This window comes from Crocodylus porosus, unplaced genomic scaffold, assembly GCF_001723895.1.
Source record: "Crocodylus porosus isolate Cpor-Errol unplaced genomic scaffold, CroPor_comp1, whole genome shotgun sequence".
NCBI lineage: Eukaryota > Metazoa > Chordata > Crocodylia > Crocodylidae > Crocodylus > Crocodylus porosus.
The window spans coordinates 157,393,948-157,411,623 of NW_017728886.1; the positions used below are offsets into that span (position 1 = coordinate 157,393,948).

At 41.0% G+C, this 17,676-nt stretch overlaps 1 protein-coding gene across 4 annotated transcripts in view; it reads right to left on the reverse strand.

Moving 5' to 3' along the window:
- Positions 1-17,676, reverse strand: part of KIF13A (kinesin family member 13A) — a 196,184-nt gene that overhangs the window by 68,611 nt on the left and 109,897 nt on the right. For all 4 annotated transcript variants that reach the window (XM_019543831.1, XM_019543816.1, XM_019543823.1 and 1 more), the window contains exons 5-9: positions 14,010-14,102; positions 13,227-13,407; positions 11,525-11,612; positions 9,197-9,331; positions 8,647-8,759 (exon numbers count right to left, since the gene is read on the reverse strand). In XM_019543831.1, coding sequence (XP_019399376.1) covers positions 8,647-8,759; positions 9,197-9,331; positions 11,525-11,612; positions 13,227-13,407; positions 14,010-14,102 — 610 coding nt within the window. The remainder of the gene's footprint in view (positions 1-8,646; positions 8,760-9,196; positions 9,332-11,524; positions 11,613-13,226; positions 13,408-14,009; positions 14,103-17,676) is intronic.

A 17,676-nucleotide genomic window follows, 5' to 3' on the forward strand; every position in this document is an offset into this window, starting at 1 on the left:
TTTCATAGACATTAGGGCTGGAAGGTACCTTGTAAGATTATCAGGTCCAGGCCCCTACCCAAAGGGCAGGAAGTCAGATAGGGTCAAAGGATCCCAGCAAGATAAGTATCCAAATGTTTCTTAAAAGTGTCCAGAGTAAGTGCTTGCAATACCTCTAGGGGGAGTCTATTTCAAGCCTTGGGGGCTCAGACAGTAAAGAATTTTTTCCTTATGTCCAGTCTAAAATGGTCTTGCAGGAGTTTGTGACCACTGGACCTTGTCATTGCCTGTTCATCAGGGCACCCCAAGCATTCTCCCAGATCCTGATGCACACCCCTTATGTATTTATAGGCTGCCACCAAGTCACCCCTGAGCCTGTGCTTCTCCAGGCTGAAGAGTCCCACGGCACGCAGCCTCTTTATAAGACCTGTTTTCCTTCCCCCGATCATGCAATCTCTTGTCCACTGATCACCGATCAATCTTTATCAATGATTTAGATGAGGATGTGGAGAGCACGCTGGCCAAGTTTTGCTCTTCCCCTGATACTAAGTTATAGGGAAAAGCAGTTACACTAGGGGACAGGATGAGGATCCAAGTGAACCTGGACAAGCTGAAAAGGTAGGCAGAGCAGGACTGGATGCAGTTCAATAAGGATAAATGCAGAGTGCTTCATCTGAGAAGTAACCAGCAGCATGAATATAGGTTAGGAGATGTCCTGGCCAGCACAATGGCTGAAAGGGACCTCAGGGTTATGGTTGATCACAGGAAGAACACAAGCCACCAGCACAATGCTGTAATCAACAGAGCTGATAGCATACTGGGATGCATGAGACGATGCGTCGCAATCAGATCTAAGGAAGTGATACCTCCTCTCTACTTGGCACTGGTGAGACCTCAGGTGGAGTACTGTGTCCAGTTCTGGGTGCTGCACTTCAAAAAAGATGTGGTGAATTTTGAAAGGGTCCAGAAAAGGGCCACAAGAATGATTAAGGGCCTGGAGGACAAACCTTAGGAGGAAAGACTAAGGGATCTGGGACTGTTCATCCTGGAGAAGAGAAGACTGGGAGGGGGACTTGGTGGCCATCTATAAGTATGGAAGGGGTGGATATTGGGAGCCGAGAGAAAAACTATTTACTAGGGTGCCCCAGGGGAGGACAAAGAGCAATGGACATAAATGGTCAGAGGATGGTTTCAGATTGGATGCAAGGAAGAACTTCTTTATAGTAAGTGTGACCAGACTCTGAAACAGACTTCCCAAGGTGGTGGTACAGTCCACAACCTTGGAAGTCTTCAAGAAGAGAGTGGACAGACACCTTGCTGGGATCACTTGATCTCCACAGTATTCCTGCCCAGAATGGGGGTGGAGGATGGTCTCTTCCAATCCTTAATTTCTATGATTCTATTCTTTAGAAGGTAGGGCCAATTCCTAAGAACACCAGAATGGTCAGGAAACAGAACTGGGGATGGCACATGAGCTGTTCATTATTTGTACATATATTTGAACTCACGCTATCTAAAATTACGATAAAGCATGAGATACCTGTACAAAGCATGTGTGAATTACATGTTCCAGCTATCATGTCCCTGAAGAGAAAAATGGTAAGTAGACTGTCCATGAGGTTGGAGCCCTGGAAAAAAGTGCTACTTAATAATCTGGAAAAAAAAGTGCTATCTTGATAGGTCAGCACTAGGTGCTTAGAGCACCTACTTCAATGGTGAATAGATAGATCCTGCACACACAAAGTGTGCAGAGAGACCAAAGATAATCCTGGAGCTTGCCTAGGCAAAAAGAAACTGAAGACTCCACAGATTCAACATGTTGGGGTTGATCACCAGACAGATGTGTATATAGGGAAGCCTTACCAATACTTTGAAAAATATACACGTAACTTGTACATTTTTGGTTGCACCCCTCTGCTCCCAGAACACACAGTGTTTGGAACTAAGGGATATTTTTATTTTAAGACGCTGTGGAAGAGTACAGCCGCCTCAGAAGTACCATGTGGGAAAACTGATTCTCGATCTCCCATTCCCAGGTGCTATGAAGACAACATGCTGAACCTGGGCTAGGCACAAAGCAGCATGCTGCACGTTGCTCCACAGCAACACGCCAAGATTTGAAAGGAGTGTTAAGTAGGCATGAACTAGAAGGGTTCCCCAAGACTCGTTCTATGTGAATGGTGATAGGAAAGCAAAAGCAAAAAAGGAGAGAAGTTTTCAACTAATAGAAAAAATAAAGCAATCTGTCCACACACATCTGTTCCACCACTTAAAGCTATAAATAAGGTCAGCTAATTTTCTACCTGTAGACACTATACTGTAATATATTAATAAACTGTCTTGATTTTATTTAACACTAAAGACTGAACATTATTTCTGCTTCAAAAAGGTAACTAAAATGAAATCACTGTTCTATAAACCTGTCAACAAATCCAATAAAAACAGTGTCCTTTAAAATGCAGAACAGTAAGACTGTAATAAAAAACCATTGTCTAGCTTGGCTGGAAAATACTAAGAAAAAGGCTGCAAAAATAATTACATGACTCCAGTGGCTGCTCTGCCATATAAACTCATAAGGTACCAGAGATGTGTAAATACTTTGATCTAGTCCACACTGTTGAATAGTGACCACTCTTTTAAAATGGAAAGACATAACACATGCATCCCCCACCCCCAACAGCACAGCCAGAGTAGAGCTGAGCAGAGCCTCCGGGAGGCAGGGGAATATGCAGGCTGCCCACTGCAAGCTTGGGGCTTCCCACCGTGTTGGCCACGCCACTATAGCAAGGCACCCTTGTCCTCCTGGCAGCAGCAGGTGCAGCGGTGCAGTCAGTGTGGGCCTCCCAGGAACAGAGTGGCAGGGCGGGGAGTCTCAAGCCCACACTGAGCAGCCTGCATTCATTCCTGCTCTACAAAGAAATCTGGGAGGAAAGGGGGGCATGTGTCCCTCCCACCCCCACCCCTCCTACAATAACCTCCTCCCCAGGAGTTTGCACAGTAGCAGGGAGCTTTCCCCCCTTCCGTGGGGTGGATGACCCACCTATGGCTCTGTTTTGCTCCCTGCCCTGGCCCCCATTGGACTGCCCTGGCCGAGCAGTACATCCAACTCCAGGCCCAGCCCTTCCCCCACCATGGGATCCTCAATCTACCTCACCCTGGGCCCCCACAGACTTCCCTGCAGGATGCTGGGGGAGCTGCTGTCCACTGCTGCCTGGGGCTGTATTCCTGGCTACATGTGTGTACATGCACATGGCATACTCTGCACCCCATTCCTCCCAGCCCCAAGCAGCCCTTTATCTGCTGGAACTCTGCCAGCCTGAGAAGGAAAACTCACACTTTTCCAGGTTTTTCTGTGGTGAACGGAAGACCCGGATCCCTGCACAATACTGGGAATCTGGGACAAATGCTTTCCTGGAGTCATGCAGCCTGAGACCAGGACTTGGTATTCCCATTTTGGCACTGTCTCACATAGTTAGGGATGGGTGGTCTGTTGTCTGATACTGTTTGCATAATGCCTGTAACCAAAATCCAAACCTATACTACCCAGTAAGCTGAGACTATTCAAAAAAAGTGTAAGTTTGCTTCCTGTAGTCTCTTCCAGGTTTTGCATTTGCAACACCTTGCCTTCCTTATGTACAACAGCAGGAGTAGAAACGGTACTTGCTTAACAAAGAAGAACGCTGCCCAAATTCAGCCTGTTTACACAGATTTCATGCCCTTTACCCAGTAAATACAACCCTCTATAGCAGCTACTACTGTTGCACTATAAAACCCTTTCTTCAAATCGGTTTTGCAGCCCAATCTTTTTTATTTTCAAGGATTTGCCTAGCAATGATAATTATGATGTCAGCAAAATTACAAATTATTTCAGGAAAGTTTAATTCTGATAAGCCACTAACCAATAGCTGATTTAATCTCTGGCTTTTCATAGATTCATAGATGCTAGGGTTGTAAGGGACCACAACAGATCATTGAGGCTGAACCCCTGCCTAGGCAGGAAAGAGAGCTGGGGTCAGATGACCCCAGCCAGATGCCTATTCAGCCTTCTCTTAAAGACCCCCGAAGTAGGGGAGAGCACCACCTCCCTTGGAAGCCCATTCCAAATTTTGGCAACCCTTACCATGAGGAATTTTTTCCTGATATCTAGCCTAAATCTGTTCTCTGCCAGTTTGTGACCATTGTTCCTTGTTACCCCAAGAGGCACCCTGGTGAATAGAGCATCTCTGATCCCTTGCTGTATGCCCCTAATGAATTTGTAGGCAGCCACAAGATGACCTCTCAGCCTTCTCTTGTGGAGGCTGAAGGGGTCCAGGTCCCTCAGGCTCTCCTCATACGGCTTATCTTGTAAGCCCCTAACCATATGAGTGGCTGTCCTCTGGACCCTCTCAAGTCTATCACCCTCTATCTGTGTATTTTCTGAAACAAATTAATTATGCTACAAAGGACTGAGGGGTACTAGTAGCTCTGACTGCAACGCTGGAGCTAGCACACTGGTGGAAGGGCAGCAGGCACATTCAGTTCTTCAGAAGATCTTGATATGGATTTAGAAATGTAATTGAAACCCATGCAGCATGCTACGCAGCAGACACTCATCACCCTCTTAAATACACTGTGGTAAACAAGATTAAGGAAGAAAAATATCATGTCTCCACAAGAGAAGGCAGTGTATACATCTGCCCTGTAAGGAACAGTATCTACAATTTTAAATATCCAACACACTGCTAGCAAGAGTTACACAGCTGTCACTTATTACAGGAAATAAAAAACCAAACTACTGCAGTCTTCCAATGCACCCCAAAACTACAGAGCACTTCAGGTAGGGTGAAGTTAAAGGATAAAGAAGGGAAGAATATGAAAAGAAAAAAACAACCACTCTTCTATACTAACAATGCTTAGTTTTATCTAGAAACAACTGCCAAGAAAAACTGAGGGGACCGGCTGGATTCTTTCTGGATGTCCAAAAAGACGGAGTTTCAGTCTACCTGGCTGTACTGCTGTGTTTGCCCAATGCTGTAAATACTGGGCCAGAGTACTTCCTTTATTTTTATATTCTCTTTCAAAGCAATGTGGTATGGCAGGCAATGCATTTTTTACCTCATGCAAGCACCTGAAATTGAACACATTACAAATCGAAATAAAAAATGTTAACTGGAAGAAGATGCATAGTTTCTCTCCCAAAGAACTTACTATGTAATTCATACACAGTGTAAGTCACAGTGTTACGTATGTGTATTATATATTATTTATGCTTTAAAAAGGTAAGTAGTGTGAAAAGCTACTCTAGTACCATAGCTGCTAGAAACAAACCATTATTAGGTGTCATGCAGTTTCCAAATAAGGAGGGGAAATATGGTTCATCTCCTACCTACAGCAAAAAAGTGTTCTGTTCTCGTCAGTTAGAAAACAAATATCAGTTCTCTGGCTTCTCATAAATTACAGAATTTGTTAATTCTCCAAGGAATGAAGGCAGAGTGATGGACACCACAGCATCATGCTGGGAAAAATTCTCTTCTACCTTTTCGAAGTCCATGTTGGGTTCCAAACAGAGAGCATTGTATAGATGGATGTAAAGGGATGCAAGAATTCAAGTTGGAGCAAATGTAAAAGGATTCTTATTTCTTCTCCTTTTAGAAATGTTTTAAGGTAATTTTCATGGCTTGTGAAAGACTTGAGGATTATGAATAAGGGCCCTCTCACCATATTAAAAAAAATTGTAGCAGGACACAGCATTCTGCTTCCTAATATTACCACCTGCCTAAAGGACTTAAAACTTGGCCTAAGGTCCAGGTTACAGGCAGAAATGTCCTTCAGTGCCTCTACAGTTATTGGTAGCTATGCCAACACTGCCAGCATGGATAGCAATAGTAGGGGTGTTTTTTTCCTGTAGGAACCAGACAAATAACCAACTAGTTTCACATAGACCTCTGACCTATCATGAGACAGTTTTAGTTCCTGGTTACCATCAAACTGTAGCAAAATCCATAGTTTTTCTTTTTTTCTTTTATTTTAAAATGTATTCCCCTCCCCTTCCCCAACCACTTCTGAATTTTTCTTTCCCTCTCTATTCCCTATAGATAAGTATAAGTGAGCTAAGACATAGGATAAGCTTCAGCATTTTATTTTGGTAGCAAGTTGCGTTCGTTTTGTTTTTTTCTCTTTCTTTATATTGTATAATTATTGATTTTTACCATCATATTGATTTTTACTGTTCCATATTACTGTTTTACTGATACTATATGATTTAGGCCTACATATGTAAGTTAGCTTAAGTCATGTCAAGTTTCCATTTTGTTTGTCAAGTCTCCATCTTGCTACCCATGCCCCATTATATAACCTATGACTCGTACCTACCCCTCCTATGTAACTTGGTTCCTAAATGAATGGGGATGAAGGCAGGTGCTTGAGAAACAATGACAGTAGGTCTAAAAATAGCTCCCTCTGAATGACCGAACCATCAAAACCAATACTTGGACCAATGACGCAGCCACTGGAACCACCCTCAGCATCAAGAAAGAAAAAATGAGGCAACCCACCATTGTGCCAAGGCTGCACATGCTCAGTAAGAACACCTGGAGCACTCTAGAACAGGACTGACCTTGCCTGGACAGGCCCTCCCCATAGGAGATCAGAGGTAATCTGCCACATAAAAATGGGTAGTGAAGACTGACTCCTTGGGATGCCCTTTCCACCTGGACCAGCACCATGCCACACCACCTATCCACCCAGAGGCCCTGATGGAAACCCCACTCTGGACAAAGACCCCTTTTCAGCCTGGATAGGTATCTTTCACCCCCACCCTCTCTTCAACCAAGGACTTAGACTCTGTTTCTCTTCCCCACCTGGACTCCAACCCTTCTACTGATTCTCTTTCTCCTGCTGCCATTGAGAGAGAGAAAGAGAGAGAGAGAACCAATAACTTCATGGGGCTGTGTAGTATGTTGTTTGTTTAATAAACCTGATATTCTGAAACCCTGAGTTGGGTTTTTGTCCGTTTCCTAACTGTTTCCTCCTTGCCACCACTTATCTGCCCCCTGTTATCCCACCTGTCTGCCTCAGTTTCCAGCCCCAAGCTCCCAGGTTTCTGCCTCTCTCTCTTTCCTGGCTGCTTCCTCCTTGCCACCAGGCTTTTCCCTGGCACCAGTGACCTCAAGTAACCCTGGGGCCACTCGACCTTAAGTAGCCCCAAGCCTCAGTTCCTCAGCCCAGCTCCTCTTTAGTCTACCAGTTCTAATCCTGGTCCCAGCAACTTTCACTCCTTACACTTTCTCTCTCACCTTAGCCTTCTCCCAGGTATCCCAAGTACCCTCAAACACAGACATACATACCGTACCATCCAAGTTAGGAACTCACCTGTGTGTATGTGTAGGTGGGTGGTTTGTGTGCGAACTGGTGAATATGTGTGTGTCATTGTGTGTGTAATATACAAATTAGTGATCCATGTATGTGTATTGGGTGTGTGGGTATTCACAACTGATTTTTGTCTAACTTTCGGTGTGTACAGTGTGTAGGTGCTTGAATTGGTGATAGATGTGCATGTGCCTAGGCTGGTAATTTTGGACGTACACGTGCCTGAGTTGGCAGTGTGTGTGCACATGCTTGGTGGGGGTGTATGCACCTCCAGTGTATGTGCATGCCTAATGGGGTGTGGAGGGTGCGCGTGCGCAACTGTACACCACGCCCTCCTGTTTAACAGCGTGATATTGAGATCCTGAGTGTTGGCCTGACCCCACAGGGCAACAAAACTAAGCTGGTATGAACCAGCAACAGGGAGGAAAAGGCTTCTTGGACTCCATTAATAACCCAAAGCTATCCAGTCCCACATTACATATAGAGATCCTTAACCTTTTGTGAAAGCATCTGAACTTTTTGGTATGACACTCTCATGCAAAGTAGACTGGTATGTACCTTAAAACTTCTAAAAATCTCCAGCTTTTAAAACAGATTCGCTATTTTTTTAAATCTGCAAGCATGACTCCTGCTTAACTCTCTCTCATTTTTCTCCACTTACAAGTATTGAAATGTTTTATAAAAGAACTTTAACACTGTCTGCACTGTGTTTCACTTTTCCCCAAGGAAATCAGCATGTTTAATACGGTGATGATACGATGCTAATACTTCCTTCTGAGGAAAAACAATGTAATTATGGAAGCAAATTTCCCTGTAACTTGTCACTGCTTGAGTCATGGATGCCTTTAGGCAACTTTAAACTTACATACCTTCATTCTGGCCTGTTTTTCTTAAATTGCAGATTACACTTTTATATATTTTAGCACACACTGGAGCAAAGTCAATTCAACATTCATCTGACTCTGCAATCCTTGTGGTTTACATTCTTCTTTTGGCATATGAGGAGATAGGCCTGGCAAAAGGGTGTGTAAATGAATCACAAAAGATTCTTAATTAAAGGGTGCTACTGTAACTTTTTCCAAACAGAATTCAGCAAACCTTCACCTGTGTCATACATGAATCAGGGTCCCTATATTAATATAGGAAGACAGGTGGTGTGTCAGGCATATAGTTATTGGACAAAGACACATTTAAACAACTGCTCAGCTAAAAAAATCCTTTGAAGTGACTTGTGACAGGACAACTAGGCAAGAGACCAGAGAAATTCTAGGTTTTCTAGGTAGATTAAAGTTTACTTCTTGTGTTTGCAAATGCCCTTACTTATTTATGTTGCTGCCTTCCTTCAGACGTTCTCCCGCAGCTCCTGTTTTGGACACTCTTTCACTCCCAGCCAAATCCACCAAACTGACTTTGCTGACCTTCTCTCCAGAATTCTAGACACAAGAAATGTGAGAGATAAGTAACCAAGAAAAAGGAACATAAAATGCTGAAGAACCTGATACGTTTACACAATTAGGTCCTGCTGTTCAGAGAGTTATGGATAAAAATGACATATTGAGATGTAAGAATATGAAAAAGGGAATTTTCTTTTAAATAGTTATGCAGGGCTGTCCAAGGATTTAAAAATGTGGTAGTGGGGGAGTGGTGCTACCACTATGCCTAGATGACACAGAGCCACAGATGGAGCACCCCTGGATTAGACAATTCCACTTATACACATATAGAAGTCTGCACCTTAATAGTGGAATTCATTTGAGTTATCTGAGTTTCCTTTGACTTAGGGTTTACATCTTGGGCAGTGCTAAGTGCTCAGCAGCCATAATAAGAGAATGACAGAAATTTAGCTCACTTGATTAATGCAAATACTTACACCAGACTGCAGATCATAAAGTGTCTGAGTTACTATAATATTGAATACAGCATGAGAACGGCTGCTTTCCTCATTCATGTTGGTTGCAGCAACTGTTCGAGATTTGTTTCCTTCTGACATCAGGGACCCAATATCCTGGAACCAAACGTATTATAGAAGTGATATTAGGATAAAACTGAATGAAACCTTTTCCCTGATAAACAAAATTATCAAGGATCCTGGTTTTCCCTGATAAAAAAAAATTACAAATGTTCTGAAAAAAAATTGCAAATTCTCTGATTAAAACCTCAAAATCAGTGATTAAAATTAAAGCCCCCTCCCCCCTCCCCACGGTTCCCCTCACTCACCTCTCCCCCCCAGGAGTTGCTCTGCAGCCTGCCTGGCAGCCATATATGCGCCATGGCGCCCCCTGCCTGACTGCCCTCCTCCTGCTCCCTCCCAGCCCCTTGCAGGCTGGAACTCTGCCAGCCTGCAGAGAACTCATTGCAAAACTACAACATCCATGGGTTTCTCCGGTAAAATGAGAAATCTGCCTTTGCCTCTGCTAAAGGGTAAGATCTGTGGTTTTCTCCATTTTTCCATGGGAAATGAAAAACCCAGATCCCTGATTATTCTGAGCCGTAAGACTGAATAGTTTGATGCCTGAAAATAATTCCATTTCTGAATTTTCTCCAATTCCAACAGTCTACTAATCTGCCACCAAGAATATACCGATACCATCCATGTTACAAGTCATATTTGTTTAATGTAAGGAATCAGGCCAATGCATCCATTTCGACAGATAAATACAATGCATCTCTTTAGCAAGCTGCACTAACAATTCATTTAATTGGTTAAAAGGGTTACCTTACTTGGAAACTAGCTTTCTACACATACAAAACCTAAAGGCAACTATGTTGAGTTTGATACACATGCTTGCTTATACTTCTGAATCATGTGTATGAAAATGGTGATGCTGATGTGAAATTAAATATTAGCAATGATTTTAAAGACCTAGGTGATAGGAGAGGATTGAACAAATGTTGTTTTCACATAGCTTAGGTAATTCATAGCTAGAATTAGGCAACAGCAGTCACTGAATTTTAATTTATTTTGTTTTTCATGTTACACACATACTAGTGGTGTTTAAGTGGAAGTGAGGATGTACCTTGAACCATGTACATCTGCCTCGGAAGAACAGAAAGCCTATGATAAAGCTCTGGGGGCACTGGGTGTTGGCTGCACCCAAGACTGGGAATCTTGACTGGGTGTGCCAATGCTCCTGCGAGGACTTAAAGCCAGAGGCTCCTAGCTAAAGGGCCTTGCCCCTGTGCTCAGGATTAGACCAAATGCCATACATGGGGTCAGGAAGGAATTTTACTCCATGGTCAGACTGGTATGGACTAAAGGGGGTTTTGCCTTCCTCTGTAGTGGGGGGCATGGCCTGCTACCCCAGGTCTCTTGATCATACATTAACCACCTTTCACAGAAGCAGGACACTGGCTACCATGGTTCTCCTGATTTGTGTTATGTTGTGTTATGGCTGTCAGTAGTTTTACAAAGAATTTAGATTATGGATTTGCATAGGACAGTTTGGATAGGGATGAACCTGCCTCAGGCAGGTGGGTGGATTAGATGACCTTTGAAGGTCCCTTCTAGCCTTACTTTTCTATGATTCTATGAAGAAAGGATTCTTCCCCCGCGTCCCTTAATAGTATGTGCATAGAATAATATTGTCCCCAACATGTTTCAAAATACTTAAACAGATTATTTATTCTGGTTTTTTCTTTTAAAATAAAAAACTGCTCTGTGCAGTTTTTATTAAAGCCTTTTTTAATCCTTTATCGATTTTTCTATAAAACTAGAAAGAAAACATTTTCACTTGACTCAGCCCCCCTATGCAGTCAGGATAAATTCCAATTCCTATGCGATATAAGAAAGTTGTATCCAGCGCACAGAAAACAATTATAGGAATTTATATTAGAAACCTTAATATTTTGTACTTTGAGAGCCTGGACATTTCCTGTAGTCAGAAACATTTTGGACTTAAACACTGTTGGATTTAAACACTGTAATTCCCAAAACAGAAACACCCTGATGCTATATTGTAGGACATTTTTCACTAATGTCACTAAAAAAAAAAAAAAGGCTGGGTAGAAAAGTTAAGTGAAATAAGTATTTCTTAGTCTTCAAATGTCGTAGTCAACTTTGTGACAATGAATAATGGGATATCAGAGAACCAAAAAAGGGTTCTTTTTAGGAAAAAAACATCTGATTATACACTAATGAATAATTTCCCTTTGCCCTACTTAGAGAGATGCTTTTTACTTATTATTCAACTACACTTACCTCAAAGCTAGTAACAGCCAGCTGAGACAAGCCATCTACATATGGCCCCAAGACTTTGTGCTCTCGAACCTTAAGGGACTGCCGGCTCCTTTGGAACAAAACAGCAAGTTATTCAAAAGCTTCTAGCAGCAATACAATTATGAGTTTTTCTGGTTAAAATGAAAGATTGTTTGAAATGCCAGTGCAGTAGCTATACAACAGAGAGCCACCTGTTAAATCCTGTGTTAATGATTAAAGTAATAGGCAAAGCATTTTCCACATAAACCATACATATCAGGTGTATGTTCATGCTCAGAGGCTGAAAAATGTAACAGAGCTCTCATAACCAAAGAGCTAAGCCATTTATTAGGGAAGATACAGAATATAACATATGCAGATGACTATCAGTAAAACCCTGCTGAAAGCCTCAACCTCAGCACAATTTACTCAAGCATCATAAGTTTAGGCTCTAAAAGCTTGGATCCAAGACTGAAAGAAACTTGTGTGTCAGTCCAGCCATGGCTATTATATTACTGAAGGAGGTGACTGCATTTCCCTTCTTCCTTTTTGTATTCCAGTTCTCTACACTGTGAATCCTGCTGAATAGCTTTTCCAAGCAGCAGAGGCATGAAAATGGCATGATTTCTGATCAGAGTCACTACTGCACAGGGTTCTGAATGATAGTGGTGAAACTGACTTTCCTTCATTTCAATCCTGCACGGGAAAGCTACAAACATGAATTAGTACAGATGCTGGCAATTGTCTGCATACCCCAGAAGTCAGCATAGTATTATTTTTTATTCATACAGGTATTTTTGTAACTATTAGAGTGACATTTTTAACAAAAGGTTACATTCTGCAGAAACAGATGGTTTAGGCTTCCAAGTACCCATACAAAAGAACACTTCCCAATATTTCACTCCCTGTTCATACCTAATTCTGTATATAATGTGTAACAGGCTCTAAAGAACATCTCTGTTTTTATTCTTAGATATTTGTTCACACAGTCACTCATCTTATTAAATACAGAAAAGCAGAAAGGGAGAAAGATGCAAGGGTCATCACTAAAGTTTAGCAATAGAAGGCAACTGGCTATATACAAAGGGAATAAGGGCTTATATAGGTTTATATCTATTTTTAGGAAGTAGTTTTCTGAAGGGGAAGGGAGGTCAAGTCATCTAACAAGTTTGAGGCAATCCTATATAACATTATATACTGTGAGCGTCCAGCTGATAAGATGTGGGGTTTGAAATACAGTGTGGTTTCCTCATGCTGGTTCAATCCTTCATGGAGTGAAGGAATCATTTTTAATCTCCATAATTTTTATGCAGAGGTTGGATAAATATTTGCCTAGGCTGGTATGGACAATGAGGCTGCCTTGGAGCAGGGGGTAGAACAATACGATGTCTAGGTTGTCAGCTAATTAAATAGCCCCATTAAATAAGCCCCAGTTATCCAAAAAAGGTGAGTCTATTTTCCACTGTGGACAAAGCGATTGGTTAAGAAAGTAGTATTTTAAGCCATAATCAAATAAAAAGTCAGTATGCAACCAAAACTTTAGGTTTTACACACCTGGTACTACAAGGACTTACTTTCTAACATTTTGAATTTATGCTTTTTTCTAAACAACACATATAATTAAACAAACTGAAGTAGTTTCCCTCAGCCCTCCAACTGATTATTTCTATGTTTCAGTTTCAACTAAAATGGAAAAATGACTTACCCTTTGGGGTCTAACAGATCTCTGACCTTCTCATTATAGATTTCCATATAGGATACTTCAACTTTAAAGGTATGAGACTCATTTTCTTCTCTAGAGATTCTCTGAAATAAAGCACAGCAGAGCCGTGGAATCAGGCCCAGCTGCTCCGCGTTGCCCATCATCGAGAAGGATTTTCCTGAACCTAGAGGGAAGGGGAAAAGTAACGGAATGTTTATAGCATCCTGAAATGTCTGAAAGAGTCACTAATTTGTTCCTGCGACACACATTCTTCTCTCCTTTTGTTCTTCCAAGAGCACATAAAAGAAAAACATAACTGAGAGGATTCCAAACAGTCAGTCTGTTCCTCTGACTATACACTGAGACATGCAGGTATGCCAACAGAGAAATCTTTCATAAGCCCCTCAACACAGTGGCCATTAATTGGGCACCTCTTGTGACAGTCTTGGCAGACACACAAAAGGCTGAATAAGCTGGAGTACGAACTGCGCTTTCTATCCTGGAGGGTGGTCCCAGCAGGTAGAAACTAAAAAACACACTGACAGAGATGTGGAGGGAATGCTATATCACCACTCCCCTGGCTGAAACCATTGTGCGTTTAAAGAAAGACTATTTCAATCTCCGGAGCCATCAATCAACCACTGAATTCACTTAAAACCAAATAGAAAATAATACTGAAATAAAACAGCCTTGTTTAGAGAGTTTTTAGTTTTAACACTGTTGTTCTATTTTTGCCCCAAAAAGCTTTCTTCCCCTTTCCCTCACAACAAGCAGAGAACCTCTCACCTGTCTGTCCATAGGCAAAAATACAAGCATTATATCCCTGAAAGGCCTTTTCAAGAATTCCTTCTCCAAGGCACTTGAACACCACTTCTTGACCTACAAAATAAAATGTTTTTCTTTTTTAATGTTAGAGAATTGTATATAAAGGAACAGGATTCTTGAAACATTAGTAAAAAAATTATTAATGAGGAAATTTAATTTAGGATACATTTGCTTTTGAGTCTATGATTAAAAGGAAAAAAGATATAAAAAATAAAATAGCTAAAATTTAAAACCCAGCAGACTAAGACCAGCTATTCCAGCCACATTCAGTTGTCTAAATAAGTTACACAGGTGGCTAATTTTAGGCAAACAACTGTAAATATTTTGGCTAACGTGCATGCTGGACCAAAATGTAGAATGCTGTAACAAAACTGCAATATACTGAAACATCAGTAAATTAGAGACAAATACAGAACACTCTAATACAGGGCTTCCCGAACTGTGGTACAGGTATCCCTGGGGATATGCAAGACATCTGAGGGGTAGACAGGGGAAATTGTGTAATGGCAGATTTAATTTTCATTATAACAATAATTGGCACTTAATGGGTTAAAATGTATACTGTATACTGGTAGGGATATGCAGGCAGCTGGTAAATCTGGAAGGGGATACCCAATAAGAAAAAATTTGGGAGCCTCTGCTCTAGTAGAATTTGTTCGAGTTACCTTCTTGTAAACCGGCTCCCATTTCCACTAAAAACCAACTATTTTTAACTTGATGTCAAGGTGACACTTTGAACAAGATGAAAACATTTAGACTGGTGTCTGAGGATGACATTCATACTAGTGGGTTGATTGACTGAATCTAAATCTAACTTTTTCTCACAAGTCTTTCTTTAAAATATCAGATACGAAATATCAGGCTTTGAGCTCGCTTTAAGATCTAGCATGTGCTTTAAGCTCTTTGAGCCAGGACATGCAAGTAGGAACAGTGGTTGTTATCAGAAAGTTCAGAATTCGTATGCTACCAACAGGGTCAGTGTATCATGTATTTTGAGCTCTGACCTGGGAAAGGTGCCATCTGCATCTAGTCCTAAAATAAGCGTAACTGAGCTCACGATGGTATTTATGTCTACTTTGGGGGTCTGCTTTTTATTATACTTAATGCCTAGTGGGTTTTTTTAAAATATTGATAGTCATCTATTTCTTTCTCATTTAGGACTTAGGCTGTTGAAAAAACTTGAAGTGCAAGTGGCCAACTTTAGTGAACAGATATACTGATTAATTTAACATTTCTCAGATCATATATATTTTCTAGGTCAACATTTATACAACATACACACAACTACACAGGACAGATTATGAACAGAGGAGACTCTCTTGTTTTCCAATAACCTCAATGTATAAAGATATACCGTACATAATACTTGAAGGCTAGGCAGTCTATTTTGTAAACTATGCATCTTAAATATAACAGGAGATACAATGATCTAAACTCAAAAATAGTGTGCATATGTTTCCATTTTTACCTGTTAGCATAGTATATGCCTTGATTTATATCACATAGCATGCTTTAATTAATTTATAATATATATACTGAGTAAGATGGCATTCAGTTGCAGTTATCCTCAGCAGTTTGAAATGAGTCATGTTTACAGACACTTCATTACTAGTTAGCAGCTAGAAATAATCAGCATTTCCCTTGTTTCTGTACAGGTTTTCTGCACCAAAAGTTTGTCAGATGAAGACATTTTTAGAATCACTTGATGCCCTAGAAACAATTCTGCTGAAACATGCACTCTCCTCCCCCCACCCCATATTATGAATACTAGGAAAAGACGTTGAAAATAGGGTCTTTTGTAGCTTGAATTTTTATCCTCCTGCAGCTTATTTCTTGGTTGAAGTCATAACCTTGCACATATCACAATCAGCTCTACAGTAACTAATGGAGATATCTGTTCCTGAGATGCTGTGGCAACAGGTGCTCTAGAAAAATTAAGCTAGAGAACAGAGGTGGGTAAAGAAGTCAGAGACTCTAATGAAGAGGAACAAAGCAAAAAACTAGCTTCTCCAGCCAGTTCCTGATGGCACATTTCTAAAACAACTAAAGCATTCATTTCACATGAAGCCACTTGCTTTTTTGCCAAATAAGAATGCAGTCTCATGCTGAATGAGGCTGAAGGGAATTATTTCAAAGAGAAAAAACATACAATTCTGGATAGAACATGTGGAGAAATTAAAATTGCTTTTCAAAATGAAAAACTTGTACCACTCACTTTTGATCAGTAACAGACAAAAAAAAGGACTTCCCTCCTGTTCTAAACACAACACGCAAACAACAGAAGGTATAATATAGGGTATGCATTGATGTATATTAATCTGACCTACAGAATCATTAAGGCTGACAAATGGGGGGAGGGAGGGAAGGGGAAGAGAGAGCTTAACTCTCTCAAACCAGCTGGAATCGTTGTAGGTCCTGAGATCAGCAAACATTTAATTTTAAATGGAGAGGTAGGTGCTTGATCTGGAAGCAATCACTATATACCTCCTAAAATGCCATTTTTAGTATCACTTTTAAAAGCAGAAACACACTAACACAGATGGATAGGTCATTAAACAGAATAATGTTTAATCTAGTCAGCTGAACTATCATGGGGTAAGATTAAGCTTGCTTTCAAATTGCATTCACAAGAAAACAGAGACATTTAAATTCCCACTACATGCAACAGTTTTGCTAATGGAGACCTATTTTGTTGATAGCTAAATGGAAATTAGGAAATTTTGCATTATCATTCCCACAGACACCTCACTGCTTCTCCCTTGTATAAGTGGATTTCATTAGGGGGTTACAAGTTCAGTCATCACAACATCTAAAAGAATGATACAAAATGACACCTATGTAAATTCGTGGTTATAGAAAACAGGTACAGTTGTTTTATATTATACCACTGTACATGTGTGTTCAGTAATCCTATGCTGTCCATGGTTCATATCTTTCATTTATGTAATTTTTTTCTTCTGTAGACTTCAAATAACTTTTAGGGGAGGAAGTGATTAGGCATTATTAAAATCCCATTTTACTGATGCAGTAGATTCATTTATCTTTTTTTACTGTTTAAATTTGCAATGGAGCTTGGAACAGAACAGAGGTTTCCCCAGCTCTCAAGATAGTGCTCAATGCTGTAAAGTATCACTATTTTTTTAAATAAAGGAAGTGAAAATTATGGCGCCATCAATTTGGAATCAAGCCATTTACTTTAAAACTCTCAGAGCATTGCTGTATGCTCTGGCTTCTGATTACACCACCTTTGGGAAGTTCAGCAGAAACAGCAAAGTGGGAAACAACTCTTTATAACATGGATGCTGAAATGGGCATGTTAATGAATACTCTGGCAGTCTGAACCTGCTATTCTCTGGTGATAAAATATGCCATCTTGAAATTGTATTTACAATACAGCGCTGGTCAACCTGGTACTGGCTACTGGGGATGATCTAATCGGTGACCTAGTGATTGATGAGAAGCTGGGTGACAGCGACCACAAGCTGATCACCCTCACCATCCGCCATAAAGCTGGCAAGTCAGTCACGGAATCATAGAATCAGTGAGTTGGAAGTGACCTAGACAGATCATCTAGTCTGACCCCCTGCCATGGGCAGGAAGGAGCATTGGGGGTGGCAGGGGTCATAAG